The 15,618-nt window shown below is 48.2% G+C and overlaps 1 protein-coding gene across 2 annotated transcripts in view; it reads left to right on the forward strand.

The window, feature by feature from the left end:
- PIPOX (pipecolic acid and sarcosine oxidase) overlaps positions 1 to 15,618 on the forward strand; it is a 35,127-nt gene that overhangs the window by 15,909 nt on the left and 3,600 nt on the right. Inside the window, exons 1-2 of one of the 2 annotated variants that reach the window (XM_037492278.2) lie at positions 6,261 to 6,707; positions 8,909 to 9,057. In XM_037492278.2, coding sequence (XP_037348175.1) covers positions 6,594 to 6,707; positions 8,909 to 9,057 — 263 coding nt within the window. In that variant the 5' untranslated portion in view covers positions 6,261 to 6,593. Of the gene's footprint in view, positions 1 to 6,260; positions 6,708 to 8,908; positions 9,058 to 15,618 lie in introns of those variants that run through there. The other variant, XM_054689372.1, reaches the window with a different exon arrangement.

Here is a 15,618-nt window from a genome sequence, read left to right on the forward strand (position 1 = left end):
CTGGTGGCGCAAGGGGTTAAAACAGTCTCAGCACTATAAAGCTATCCTAGCCACTGCAGCACGAGTTAGATCTCCAGCCAGAGAGGTGACCCACATGGCATAGCAGATCTCTCCTGTCTCGCCCGCTGCTCCCCTCAGCAGTGTATTTCAGTCAGTCTGTTTGTTCTGCTCCCCGCTCTGTCTCTGGTGAATCCTGTCGCCCCCACCCCCCACACCTCTGGTCTGCACTCCAACTCCTGTATGCATAAATAAATAAAATACATCTTTAAAAAATAATAAAATATAACAATCCCACTGTAATAATAACATACCAGAATGAAAATTACGTGAATGTGGTCTCTCTCAAAATATCTTTTTTTAAAGATTTATTTTTATTTATTTATGCATATAGGAGCTGGGGTATAGGCCAGAGGTGTGAGGGGTGGGGGGTGAGAGGATTCACCAGAAACAGAGTGGGGAGCAGAACAGGCAGATCTACTGAAATACACTGCTGAGGGGAGCAGCGGGCAAGACAGGAGAGGTCTGCAGTGCCATGTGCGTCACCTCTCTGGCTGGGGATCGAACTCACTCGGGGAGGCCCTCTCTCAAAATATCTTATTGTACATAATGATTTTTGGATTGTGGGTGGCTTCAAGTAACTGAAGCCATGGGTGGGGGGATTACTGTATGCTACTTCTAAGATCTACTATCCACCCATCCATCTCTTTATCTAACTATGTACCTACTATGTAAGTATGTTTGTATACTCACAGAACATCTCTGGAAAGAAAAGAAAACAGGGATAGCATAGTATGTGAAGAGGAGAAGGAAGCGGCTGATTCAAAGGTGGAGAGACTTCCTTTTCAGTGTTCACTTTTGTATCCTTTAATTGTTGGTCCATCGGCATGTATTACTGATGAAAATGGCACGTCAAAGAAGCCCCCTCCCCCATAATAAGGGGAAGGTAGACATGCAAACAATTATAATACCCTCTGCTCATTGTTATCATGGAGAGCGCCCATCCCAGCCAGCTTGGGGTATCCGGGAATTTGGACTCCTCCCAGTGAATGCCAGCACCTCTCTGGGTTCAGCATTGTCTGGGCCTAAAGCGCACATTGGGAAGGGACAGGAGGCAGAGCTGCAGGCGCAGGCGGAGGTCGGGATGAGAACTGCCTGGTGTGTCAAGCTAACGAGTTGTTTTATCCTAATAGGCAGCTATTAAAAAAATCTTCAGTGGTGGAGTGACCTGTTCAGATTGGCCGTTTAGGGAGGAAGGTATGGGGTATGGGCATAGTAGTTTCGTGGAGGGCGAGTGCAATGTACACATATGGAGGAGCAAAATGTGACCCCCAGAATAAAAACTTGCCTTTGAGAGAGGAGACACTGACAGGAGTGTGGAGGCACAGATTAAGAGGAGCAAGAAGGGGCAGGGAGACCAGTCAGGAGGTTAATACAAGAATCAAGGTGAGGAATGTGGATGCACCATCTGGGGCAAAGGGAGCCGGGCTGGGGCAGGTGGAGAGGGGATGAAACCTGGGACCTGCGGTGTTCTGTAGTATGGATGGAGCCGGTGTTCAGATCCAGCTCTACTGCTCTTTGTTTTCTTACGCTGGCAACCCCTGCACGTTTGGGGTCTCAAACACCCCAGGCAGCTGGCAGGATGGGTTTGCCAGGGCCGTTTCCCGGTCAGCCTGCCTGCCTGCTTGTTTCATGTTCCAACTCCTTGGCAAAGGGGGGCAGGGAAAAGAAACAGAAGCTTCTCCCTCGCCATTCTACTAGGTCTCTCTTATTTATTCTGCGCTCTCTCTTCCCCGATTCAGGTCCTCTCATTATTTCTGAGCTGTACAGCTTGATGCTTCTGTGGCTCAGCTCTCCCACCCCCATCTGCGAAGTGTCAATCAAGCCATCAGATGAGCAGTTCAGCTTCACATCCTCGGTGGCTCTGCCCCAGGACATGAGCAGCAATTGCTGACACATACAGCCGTTTGGTATAGGGCTGCTGGCTCCCCTGTAATAGTCTTCCGAACCAGAATGGGTGTTAAAATGGAATTTGAGGGGATCACTTCTCTCTGCCTGCCTGTATCGGGACAGCCACGAGGATGGGCAACCCTCAGAGAAGGAGAAGCCTTCAGAAGTCGATTTGCTTTTTATTTCAAGGTTGGGTCATAGCCAGTGTCTGTTTCTGGAGGAGCTGTTTGAAATTCTTAATAAGCAGCAGAATGCTTGTGTCCAGGAATCCAGGGCAGGCGTGTGCAGTAGGGATCGGGAAATAGTATTGACATTTTATTTCTGAAGGGACATTATGTTAAACAATGAGTGAGGGGTGCATACAGAACTGATTTGTAGCTTCCCTGGAGGACAAACAATAGGAAATCTGTGGGGAGGGGGCGCGCCCAGAAAGAACTGAGATTAGAACAAAGAAAGAACTCCCCCAGTCCCTGAAACCCTGGACTAGGAAGATCTGAAGCATCTGCTTCCCCAGGGGATTTTTCCTTCTTTTACAAATTCTGAATGGACGTGCAGTTTTTATAGAATACAAAAGCTAATGAGCACTGAGCTCCCTTACCTGGTCAAATTCTTTCCATCTTGTATAGCGTGAAACTTAAGGCTGTGATCTGTGTGTGTCTATTGGTGCTCTGCTTCTTTTTTGCAGTGTTATTTCATATTCACATTTCTTAGCCCACAGTCCTCATTCTTGTCGTTTTGAATCGCTACATAGTATTCCATTGTGTCAACCTGCCAGAGTTTGTTCAACTATTCCCTGTGGCTGGGTTGTTTCCAATTTTTATGTCATAAAAAGTACAGCTATGCATGTCTTCATTCAGATGTCTTTTTCTCCCCTTGGATATTTCCTTGGGGGTATAGTTCCCCAAGTTGGATTTCTAGGTCAGAAGGTTTGAACCATTTTATATTCTCTTGCACGCTGCCCTAGCATGCTGCAGAAATCCAGACAAATCTGAGTTGCCCTCCTACGCTCTCTCCAGCCCACAGCCCTGACAACAGGAGATTTTATCTTTTTTATTTATTTATGCTGATTTAATAGGCATATAATCATACCTGGAAGTTATTTAATTCCCATTACTTTCATTGCTAGTGAGACTGGGCACATGTCCATGTAAGGATTTATTGTTTGCTTTTCCTGGTGTGTAAACTGTTCTCCTTTGACATCTTAGCAAGAAAAATCCAGGTGCTAATCTTATGTATTTATATCAAGAATTTACATACTAAATAGCATATTTTTCTGTTATGTCTGCCATTTGTTACTCTAAGGGGGTGGTCCAATGCGAGGCTACCTGGTCCCACTTGGATTCAGGGAGGATGGGGCTAAGATGACTTCCGGATTCCAGAGCGACTTTTTTTTCAGAAGGAAAAAAAAAGCCACTCACACATTACCCCTTCTCTGAGCCTCTATCTCCTTGGAAAGAAAGGGCTGGCCTGAAAAGATAGTCAGTTGCCAGGGCCCCTCTGGGAGTTTCTCGCCAGAACAGACCACTGTGCTGAGGCGGGGTGGAGTCCTTTGGTCACGTGGATTTCCCGGTCCATTATTCTCTCCCACTCACAGTGTCACCTCGAGAGAAGAAGCCAAATATTGAAATCAGAATCATGATTACAAGTTCTGACTAATCCTCAGAAGAGCACAGTGATTCAGGGAAGGCTTCTGGAGCGGGCCAGTCCAGGTTAAGACCTCAGTGCCTGTATTTACCTGGTATGTGTCCTTCGACAAGTGATGAACTCTCCAAGCCTTTGCTTTGGCTGTAAAGTGGTGCTTCAGTTATGGGTGCATAAAAACCTCCAAAGTTAGGGCCTCCCTGGTAGCACAAGGGATTAAGACACAAACTATGAAGCTATCTGCAGCCACTGCAGCATGAGTTCCATCCCCGGCCAGGGATTAACACACATGGCGCAGCAGACCTCTCTTGATTCGTGGGCTGCTCCCAGCGAATGGCAGAACCCATTTAGAATAGGCAGGTTTGCGGGATTTGGGCTGCCCCTCTCCTATAACACTATAACACCCTCAGCAGTGTATTTTGGTCAGTCTGCCTGTTCTGTTCCCCACTCTGTCTCTGGTGAATCCTCTCCCCCGCCCCACACCTCTGGCCTGTACCCCAGTTCTTGTATGCATAAATAAATAAATCTTTAAAAAAACAGCAACCTCCAAAGTTAACAGTTAATAACGACCGCATTATCCTCTCTCACAATTTAGTTTGTCAGTAATTCAGATGGTGACTGGGTGCTTGGTTCTGTTAGAGGGAAAGGATGTCCTGAGCAAACTCCATACAGGCTTTGTGGACTCCACCCCCACTCCATCAAGACACTGGGAACTACAAATCCCATCATCACCAAAGGGAAGGTTGCGAGGACCTGAGCGTGGAGTTAAGCAACTATGTTCTCTGTTTGAGTATTTAACTGGCCATGTGGTGGTGGGGGTGGGGTGGGGGGGGTGGGGGCGTGGGGGGGTCACCCTCTTGGCCATGCAGTGTGCTCAGTGCACCAGCTCGGCGGGTCATTGGGATTCCAGGTCAGAGGAACTGGTAGGACGCATTCACGAACTTATCTCCCCTTTTTTCTCCCTGAGTTATTCATTTCCCCATTCCCCCTTCCCTTGTAAGTAAACCTTTTATCAACCTTTTGTGCGTGTCTGCAGTCTAGCATTAATAAGTCCCCTTTAAGCACGTGGGTGAGGACCCATAGTCAAGTGACCTGTTTTATATCGGGGTTGCTCTGTAACATTCTTTTTTTTTTTTAAAGATTTATTTTTATTTATTTATACAAGCACTGGGTACAGTCAGAAGCGCGGGAGGGTGAGAGAATTCCCCAGAGCCAGAGCGGGGAGCAGAGCAGGCAGAGGAACGAAGTACACTGCTGAGGGGAGCAGCGGGTGGCAGGAGGGGTCTGTGCGCCATGTGGGACCCTCCTCTGGTGGCCGGGGAGCAGCCGGGGATCGAACTGGCACTGCAGAGGCTGCGGGCAGCTTCTCAGCCCAGCGCTCAACCGCTGCGCCACCGTGGAGGCCCTGCTCTGTAACATTCTTCTGCTCCACATGGCATGGACTTGGTCATTCAGGGTCGGAGGTGGCCTTCACTGTCACGTCTGGCTCTACGTAGCCTCAGGCCCTCAACCATGGCAGCTTGGGCTCCAGGAGCGAGTGTGCCAAGCCAGAAGCAGAAGCTCTCTGTGTCTTAAGATCTGGGCTAGAAAGTTTCCCAGTGTCATTTCTGCCATATGGTCAAGCAGTCACAGAGCCTGTGATGGGAGGAGTGACAGAGAATCTGGAGCCATCTTTAATGTGCCAAAGAAGGGATAAAAATACTTACTCCTAGAGCTCTGAGGATTAAAACAGATAATGCATGCAGAGGCAGATTTACTGTGAGGCTAATGAAACTTCCACCACCAGCCTACTTAATTGCAGGGTCTCTTCCAAGTCCTAGCACCTAATTTTGTATTCATAATTTTTCTTTTTCTTTTTTTTTTAAGATTTATTTATCTATGCATACAAGAGCTGGGGCACAGGCCAGAGATGTGGGGGTTGAGAGGATCCACCAGAGACAAAGTGGGGAACAGAACAGGCAGACTGACTGAAAATACACTGCTGAGGGGAGCAGCGGGCAAGACAGGAGAGGTCTGCCTTGCCATGTGGGTTTCTCCCTGGGTGGCTGGGGATTGAACTCATGTTGCAGAGGCTGCGGATTGCTTCACAGTGCGGTGCTTAACCCCTTGCGCCACCAGGGAGGCCTTCTTTTATCTATTTGTTTGCTGGTTTCATTGGGTACAGTCTTCAAGAGAGGATGCTCAAATTGTATAAGAGTCACACCCTACAAATTGCTTTGTCCTGAATGCGTGTAAACACACTTATTTAGCACAGTGCCCATCACAGAGGGTGGGTTCACTACAGGGTCCCTATGTCCCAGCTGGTGCCTGTCCCCTGTCCGTGCCCCAGGAGAAGTCTCCTCCTCTCACGCTGTCCTTTCCATTTGTTCGGGGTCATTTCTTCTTCTCCCTTTTAAAAGAACTAAAGTAAAACATGCTGAGAATAATTTCATAATCACAAAACTACCCTCCTAATTGGCCGGTGCATTTACCCCCTGACCTCACCTCCCACAGGGGAGGTGGGCCTTATCCTGGGCCTCTTGCCAAGTTCTTAGCTGGGCCTTCTAGAATCGCCAAAGGAAATCAGGCTGAAGAGAGGGAAACCAGCAGGGGGAGGCAGCATTCCCGGTGCCCAGCTTGGTCTTGGGGACATTGAAATTCCTGGGCCGAAATCCCGAGACAAAGATCATAATGAGACAGGAAGGTGGCATAGGAAGGAGCCCATTTGCATGACAATAATTGAGCCAAGAATAGAAAGCTAGAGGGATGCAAGGGTGAGGCTGGCAGCTGAGTTGGGCAAAACCTCACAAATCAGACTACCCAGCTCTGCTCTGCAGGGGAGGCGGGGGCTGAGCCCTGTGCCAAATTATGGCAGGGAGGGAGGAGGGAGCCCGACATGGCCCCAGGGGATTGTGGGATCGCCTGGCCAGGCTGGACTTTGCCTACTCCTCCACTCGGAGCCTGGAGACAGCCCCTGCTTGCCTTTTCCTTTGTGAATTCTGTGGCTGGAGGGCTAAGTGGGCATCATGGCAGCTCAGAAGGATCTCTATGATGCCATTGTGGTAGGGGCAGGCATCCAGGGCTGTTTTACTGCGTATCACCTGGTCAAACACGGGAAGAGGGTCCTCTTGCTGGAGCAGGTAGGGTGTCCCCTCTCTACTCCTGATCTTCGGGTTTCCAGGGCTAGCAGGCTATGGGGCAAAGTCCAAAGACCTGAGTCATCACAGATTGTGTGCAATTTGTAACTTACCTGCTGATGTGTTTCATGGCAATGTGAAGAAAGTTCCATCTTCCCTAAGACTCACATTAGGTTTCTAGATACATTTCTTTCTGTTGCTACCTCCCAGTGCATGCTCTTGACCAAGAAGTGTTCCAGGTCCTGTTCTCTTCTTTCTTGCCACCCATTCTCTCTTATACTAAAATGTTTGTTCTGGCCCGGAAAAATCATCGGCTCTGCTTTGGGTAACCTTAAATAAAGATAAATTCGCTTAGAGGTAAAGACTGATCTGTCAGCCTAAGAGGTATGATTCTTTCCTGCACCTTCCTGGTTTCTTAGCCTTAAACTCAGCAGGGGCTTCTGTTTTTTTCTGCCAGCTCTGAATAATAGCAACCGCCTTGCTTGATACACAGGAAATAAGACTTAGGTCTTATTCTTTCTTTTTTTTTAAAGATTTATTTTTTATTTTGTACGTATTTTATTTATTTTATTGTATTTATACAAGGCCAGATGCGCGGGAGGGTGAGAGGATTCACCAGAGACAGAGCAGGGAACAGAACAGGCAGACTGACGAAATACACTGCTAAGGGGAGCAGCGGGCGGGACAGGAGAGGTCTACTGCGTCATGTGGGACCCTCGCTGGCCAGCCGGGATCAAACCAGCGCTGCAGAGGCTGCAGACAGCTTCACAGCACTGCACTCAACCACCTGTGCCCCCAGGGGCGGCCCAGGTCTTATTCTTTCTTTCCTTTTTTTTAAATATTTTATTTTATATAATTCTTACATCATTTTTCATTTTTGCACAATGTATGCATTTTCATTTTGATTATATTCCCCATAAAATTGCACCCTCCCTTATTTTGACCCTAATCCTTCCTCTGCCCACCACCCCCCAGGTATTATTCTTTCTTATAGGAAAGGTGACCCCATGCAGTACAGTCTGCAGTGACCACCACATATGTGGGTGGGGTCCCAGATATTCACAAGGCCCTTCTGAGCTTCCCCAGTCAACTTCTAAATGTGTCTACCCTTTTGTTTACAGCTCTCCAGGCTGATTTGGGTTTACTCTTCTTGGTAATAAGATAGATTGGTGAGAAACCATTTTCATTCTTTATCAGTTTTCTCAAAGCCTGAGGGATTCCTGGTCCAATCTGGCAGGAAACTCTCCATGCTTTCCTGAATCCCAAGGCAGCTCCCTTGTCCTGAGTGATCTGTAGCCACAGAGAGATAGCCAGCACCCGCTTCCTTACGCATAAAATGAGGAGCTAAACTAGAGTGATGGAAGATTCTTTGTAATTCTGTTTCTGAATCATGCACTGGGTACAGTCAGAAGCGCGGGAGGGTGAGAGAATTCACCAGAGCCAGAGCAGGGAGCAGAGCAGGCAGAAGGACCGAAGTACACTGCTGAGGGGAGCAGCGGGCGGCAGGAGAGGTCTGCGCGCCATGTGGGACAGCAATCGGAGAGGCTGCGGGCAGCTTCGCAACCCAGCGCTCAACCGCTGCGCCACCGGGGAAGCCCGTAATTCTGTTTCTGAATCTAAGTGGGATGAGGTTGCAGCAGGATGATTGAAGAATGACTAGCAGAAGGACTTGTGGATGTGAAGACTGTTAGGAAAAAGGATGCCTGCGTTAGCATTACTCAAGGACTCCTATTCTGATAGTCAAATCAGTAAGCTGGTCATAAAAGGAGAATTTAGAGAGGTTTATGGAAAAAAATTTTTAAAGATTTATTTATTTATGCATGCACAGACCAGAGTGCGGATGGTGAAAGGATTCACCAGAGACAGATTGGCAGACTGACTGAAATACACTGCTGAGGGGAACAGTGGGAGAGACAGGAGAGGTCTGCTGCGCCATGTGGGTCAGCTCCCTGGCCGGCTGGGGGATCGAACTCGAGCTGCATTGGCTGCGGATTGCTCCATAGGCTGTGTCTTAACCCCTTGCGCCACCAGGGAAACCCTATGGAAATATTTGAAGAATAAATGGCTCCTGGCTGCCAACATTGATGAGATGGCTCTCTGTGTGTGTGTGTGTGTGTGTGTGTGTGTGTGTGTGTGTGTGTGTGTGTAGGTGGGGAGGGCAAGGGATAACAGCTTCAATTGTCTCTCTTATTCTCTACTTCCAGTTCTTCTTACCACATTCCCGAGGAAGCTCCCATGGGCAGAGTCGAATAATCCGAATGGCATACCCTGAAGATTTTTACACCCAGATGATGCATGAGTGCTACCGGATATGGGCCCAGCTGGAGCACGAGACTGGAACCCAGTTACACAGGTGGAGGCAGGGGTCGGGGAGGAGTTCCTTGAATCAGGGGTTTAGCACCTGGAGGTGCTTTTAGTATGTGCAGTAGACACTGAAAATGCAATGGGTGGGGCATAGGGCTAGGGAAGTGCCAGACACAGGAAGTGTCCTGCTCTCGCTGTCACTGTGATGACCCCACAGATCTACCTGGCTCCTGCCAGGCTCTGAGTCCCAGGACTGGGCTTGTACCATGCTTCCAAGGCTAGCAGAGGTTGTGCTGGCAAATCTGCTGGAAAGACATACTGGGCAGAAACCCAGAGGTGGAGTTTGTATCTACATCTCCATGGAGCCATCTGACATTCTCTTAGGGCAGGGACAGAAACGGAGGAGGAGGCTGCTGTCTTGATTGTTTATATTCCTACTAGTAGTAAGTAACCTTTCATGCTGAATCCTTCCTCCAGAGCGACCCCTGTAAATCCATTTTATTCTCTGCATAACTCCTCCCATTGGGACAAAAGGGATGCTCCCCAGGCTACATTGCTTGCCAGGGAGTGAGTCTGTAGCTATTTTCTTGTTGTCCCTGTGACTCTCTCCAGCCCCTAAAAATCCCCTCTCGCTGACCTTTCAAACACTTTCTTGGAAGAAGGCAGACAGGCTGTGATGCAAAGAGAACTTTAACCACCCATCCCACGTCCCCTCCCACCTTCTCTGTGGCTCCTAACTGAATTTCCCACAAAACCACAGCTCTACCCTACAGGGTGGCAGTTATTTTAATGACCAGGAACCAAGAGGTTACTGTTCTGTTGCAAAAACACCATTAACTTAAGAACAAAGTGAAATCCATTATGCAAATACAGCTAGGGCAGATAATTACAGATTTATTCCAGAGGCAGCTAATACACCCAGCACCCAAATAAAGGAGCATGTCTTGCTGAGGGGTGGCCTTGTGAGGGGTGGCCTGTTAGCCATCTGTGAAATCTGCTGAGTATCTTGTGCTAAAAGAATTGCCAAAGCCTCGGAGGGTTTACTTCTTCCCAGCAGACAGAGAGGCGACTAAGAGATGTTAGGAGAGTTTCTGACATCTTTTAGAGGAAAAATGATTCTGGAGTCAGACAGGCTTGAGTGCGACTCCGTGTTCTACCTCTGACCAACTGTGTGACCTGTTTCTGTACCTCTTTGTGCCTCATTTTTTTTCTCCTAAGATATTGTAAGGATTAAACAAGACTCTTATGAAATATTGGCACAGTACCTGGCACCTTTTAATAAATGGCAGTTCTTGCTACCTATTCTGGGTCAGCTGTCTCCTATTGTCCATTGAGAGAAGGAGGAAAAAGGTTAGGAGGAGGTAGATGGGGGTAGCAACCACGGACATCAGGGAAAGAGGCTCTCGGGTTCTTATACTCTCACAATCCTCCTCTGTGTCAGGAGGACAGGATTTGAAAGGACTTTGGAATCAGTCAAGCCTGCTCTCCTCAACTCTTTTAGAGGTGTGATTTTGAGTGAGCTGTTTAACTTCTGTGAGACTCAATTTTCTCATCTGTAAAGTAGGGGTGATACTATCTATTTCATGGGGCTGTGGTGAATATAAGTAAAGAATTTAGACTGGTACCTGAAAAATCATCCTTATCATGGTCGTAGATTGAGAGCATATAAGAAGAAACTAGGGCTGATCTAAGTACTTGTTCCCTGTTAATTGGGTTTATTTAACCCCTCAGCCTTGTCTGAGGGTTGCTACTGAGTAATCAGGGTCTTTACCCGTTAATGTAAATCACAAAATTAATATACTCATACTAGAAGAGAGATTGGCACACTTCTTCTGTAAATGGGCACATAGTAAGGCTTTGCAGGCCATATGGTCTCTGTTACAACTATTCAATCCTGCCAAAGACTCAAAATTGCAGTGTGAAAGCAGTCACAGATAATATGTAAACAAATGAGAGTGGCTGTGTTCCAATAAAACTTTATTTATGGGCACTGAAATTTCATACAATCATCATTCCATAAAACAGTATTCTTCCTTTGCTTTTTATCCACCACCTAAAAATATAAAGCCATCCAGGCTTGTGTGTCAGACAATAGGTGGTAGACCCATTTTGGTCTCGGGGTTGTAGCAATAACAGGGTGGTCCCCGGGAAAAGGGGAGGCTCCAGGTTCCCTGCCCCACCCAAGGGAGGGTGGAGCTGAGCAGGGAGAAGAAGCTGGAGAGGAGGCTGGGGAAGGAAGGAAGAAGGATGGAGAGCCAGAGGGAGACCTGGAGGAGGGATGTGGAGCAGAGAGACATGTGAAGAAGCTGCACTTGCTTCTTGGTCCTGGTCTGGTTGAAACAGACGTGGGTGAAAGATCCGTGGGGAGGTTAACAATGGCAGCTTTTATCTTGATTTTGATTTTGTTCTTTTCCTCCCAGACTTGTCTGACTGTTTCTGACCCTTTTTCTGTGGATCCCTGCCAGAAGGTGCTTTAGACTTGTGGCAGGCTTTTGGGTCTTGCTTTGGGCCAATCTTGTTTACCCACGAGGGAATGGGTAACTTTGGGTGCTTGATTTGAAAACTGCATTCTTTGTCTTTTCTCTATTGCACATTAATTGTATTAAAGCTCCTTTCCACTAAAGGTCTGTATGTTTTGTCTTGATGCGGTGGATGGCAGAACCTAATTAGAGCAGGCAGGTTTGGGGTTTCTGGGGTGCCCCTCTCCCTGCCCTGTAACAAAACTGGTTGCCTTGTCCATGCCCCATCTCCAGACAAGTTCATGCCTAAATCATCCCTGGGCAAAAGACTGCTAGTAGACATTTAAAGAGAGGATTATGTCGTAGCCCCCCTTCAAAAACCATTCTGATGCTTCACACTCCCAATTATGAATAATGAAGGGTAAAGTGAATGTGCTTTGAAAAAACTTTAAAATTCTGTAGCTTACTAAGTATGACGATATTATTAACAAGTCCTTTCTTATGGATAATCTAATTTACTCAGACACACTGATTTACTTGGTTCTTTTTCTTAGTAAGGGCACAGAACAGGTATTTCCCATTCCAATTCCTTTAGCTTTTGTCCCTAATTCTGTTTTCTAAATGATTCATCATCCCGTGTTTCTTATGCTCATAGGTTCTTCTGGAAGAGCCAGTACACTATCATAATCTAACGAGTAGATATCGAGTGCATTTACTTCGTGCTATTTGCTGATGATTAAAAGAAAAGAAACAACACAAACACCTTCAGGAGTTGGTAGTTAAGATGGTTGTCCAACTCTTTATTCTGTTCCGCCGCTGCCTGTGACCATGGCATACTAAACACGGGGCGGGGGGTTAGAATATTTGCATATATTCTGGGAACAGGCAATGACACACGTGTCAGATCACAAGGTCTGAGTCTTTTGTGATGTGTACAGCCAGGACACTGATACCAACAGCAAATCCCAGCTCTGTGGCACAGCTTTTTCCTGCCCCGCCTTCTCCCTTTGAGTCCTACTATCTAGCTCCTGACCCCGGCTGGCCCTGCTTAGCTGACAATATCAGACAAGATCACAGCCGTAGGCAGTACAGCTGCTGGCAGAACCTGGTGGCCCCCTCCGCAGCTGCTGCTTCCTGTGTCTGCGAAGTGTCTGGCTTGTCAGCCACATCCCCTCCCTGGAGCAGTCTTTGTTAACCAATTCCACCTCGGCCCACTGAACGGAAGATGAAACGCAGAGAGCTCCTCCAAAACCAACAAAGACAGCAGCCATTACCAAGTCCTGATTCGAGTCCCTTCCCCAAGGTGACTCTGAGAGCTGTCTCGCCTGGCAGTGTTAGCCCAGAGCGAGGAAAGCCAGAGTCTGGGGTGGGAAATGGCAGATGCGAGGGCTGTCTCCTCCTCCCCAACAACCCTCTCTGCTCCATGGGGCCTGGGCCTCCGTCCTGCTATAGTAACTGGTGGAAATCCCCGCTCGCCAACTCCCTGCATCACGACCGAAGCTTTATTCTGATAGCGAGGAATCAACAAGGCCCGTGGGAGGAATCTTCGATTACCTCTTTCCAGCGCTCGGTTGAGCTGGGGTTGGGAAGAAGGCGCAGTTCCTATCAGATGTTCCCCACTCGGCTGACGCCTTCTGGGAGACGGAGGAGGGCTCTTTCCAGGGTTCCTTGGCAACCCAGCCAAGGTGCCTTTTTCCTGGGTGAGACCTGAATACTCCCTTCCTGGTCATATTTTCCTCCCACAATGCCCTTGACCCTTCTCACTCTTCTCCCCAAACTTTGTAGCCGAGGTCTGGGCAGAAAAAGAGGAGAAGGAGGCCTGGAGCACAGGGTGAGAAATTGATGCAGAATGAGCAGCCTATTTATTGGGATCTAGGAAAAGCCATTAAGAAAATAAGCACTTAAATGATTTTCAATCTGCCCATGGAAGTCATCTATCTTCATACTGGGGGGAAAGGCCCATTCTCCAATCCTGGTTTTGATTGACTGATTTCCAATTCTCTAAGCATTTCCCACAGGAGCCTCTCACCTATCTCCCATAATGACAGGCCTTTGCATTTCCAGGCAGTGTTTTACATTTATTTCCGATTTGCTCATAATGGTCAAAAATCTCTCTCCAATCCAAGACATTTCTCCAGCAGTGCACGGTTTCCCTCAGGCCAAATAGCTCAGCTGTGATCCACGGAAAATGAGAATTTCCCAAACGCTTCTTCGGACTAGGGGAGGGTCCAGCATCACAGATTCAGATGGAAAATTTCCCACTGTTAGATCAATATCTAGGCTAAGAAATAAATGCCACAGGGGCAGGGAGCTGGAGCAAAATGATTACAATCGGCACAATTACATTCACCGGCAGAATCAGCGTGCTGATTACTCCTAGGGATGGGGCGCTCCCGCTTCATCCACCACAGGACGACTTGGGAATTAGAACATCACTCAGCGTTTCATAATTCGACAGATTTGCCCGTTGTCTTGGTGCGAGTACATTTCTGTAAGGGGCGTCCTTATTACAAAGAAAGAGGGAAGGAGCACGAAGGAAAGGAGGGAGGCAGGAGGGGACGAGAAAGAAAAAGTAAATCTCAGAATATATGAGAGCAAGGCCGGTATGTTACAGGAAGGGCTTAGAATATGCTGCCCTGGAAATCCTGGGCCAGGGAGGGTGCCTTATTATAACTGCTGAGCTAATGGCTTAGCCGGGTCCTTCCCAGAATTCTACCCAGCCACAACCCCCTTGGGTAAAAAGGGCTCCAGAGCATGCACTTGGGCGACTTCTTTATTACCTTGTTGACCAAGACGTTTACTAGGCAAGTTTTCATTACTTGAGAACCAATCCAAAGTCCTTTTTGGGGCCACGAGAAAAAGACTGCTCCATAGCGGGGATTTCTACAGCCTCTTTCCTCTGCTGAGCTTTGAAGCACGGCCGCCTCGCCCGTGCTGGATGCTGGGTAGGCGGGGGCCATGGCAAATGCATTGGGCACGCTGCGTGGCTCTGTGTACTGACACCAGCCCCAGGGCCTGCTGTGTCCCCACCCCCTCCCAATCTTTTCTTTAATCCCCCAACCAGATAATGTGGGATTTGGAAGCATGTAATATCCATGAGACTCTATTATAGGCTATTACGAGCTTTAGATGCAGTACCTGGGGGATGTACCAGGCTGATGCTGGTCCCTGTGGCTGCCGAAACTGAGGGGGACCGCAGTCATGGGCCCAGGGGCCAGAGTGACCATTCCACTGTTTAGATCCATTCCTACAAGATGGAGCTCTGGTCTCTGATGACGGAGAGACAGAACATCTGAAAGAGAAACAGCTTACACTCTTAGGGAACAGGAAGCACAGAGGGATGTACAAAGAGAAACAAAACCACAGACTCGCTGAATTAATTGCTGGAGGCCTAGAGAGCATCTCTTGGTATTTCTGCATGAGGACGCTATTGGCGCTCGCGTGGGACCTTTCTCATCAACGCAGGTTCAGCAGCCCTGGAGCCTGTCCACTTGGCAAGCCCCGCGCATTAAGACAACAGAAAAAAATGGCCATTTCCACGTGCCCTGGGGCAGGGGCCACCGCTAGACCAGCAGACATGTGTTAGAGGAATAACCTGGGCCTGGAGCAGTGGGGAGCAGAGCAAGGTCGCAGAGGTGATGCCAGATCTGCGAATTAGGGCCCTAATTCACAAAACGGCTGCTCTGAGAAGGAACTGAGAGACACACACAGAGGAAGGGACAGAGCATTACATGACAAGAAAAGGGGTAGGGGAAGGAAATAGCAGGGGGTGGTGGTGAAGAAATGAGGATAATGACTAGAGAGATCAAAATACTGAGTGGGCTCAGGGGACCAGAGGAAGGGAAAGGAATCTTATCAAAATCATAGGACATTTTTCTAGGTGTGAAGATGAAAGAGAAATTAGGATATCTGCCCTCAAGGGCAGGATGGATCCTGAAGGGGGAGGAGGGAGGGACAAGCAAACCCAAGGGAGAGCCAGAGCTGATTTGGGAGTGACTGCAAAGCAGTCCAATAACACAGAGACTCCTCCGACAGAATCTAGACGACTTTACCTGTTCTGTGAGCCCGTGACTCTCCTCTGCCGGAGAGTTGGTGAATAGCAAGAGCGAAGGGCCTCCCTTGTGGCGCAAGGGGTTAAGCACAGCACTGCG

The sequence above is a fragment of the Talpa occidentalis genome, unplaced genomic scaffold, assembly GCF_014898055.3.
Source record: "Talpa occidentalis isolate TD23 unplaced genomic scaffold, MPIMG_talOcc4v2.1 talOcc4.7, whole genome shotgun sequence".
In the NCBI taxonomy this organism is placed as follows: Eukaryota; Metazoa; Chordata; class Mammalia; order Eulipotyphla; family Talpidae; genus Talpa; species Talpa occidentalis.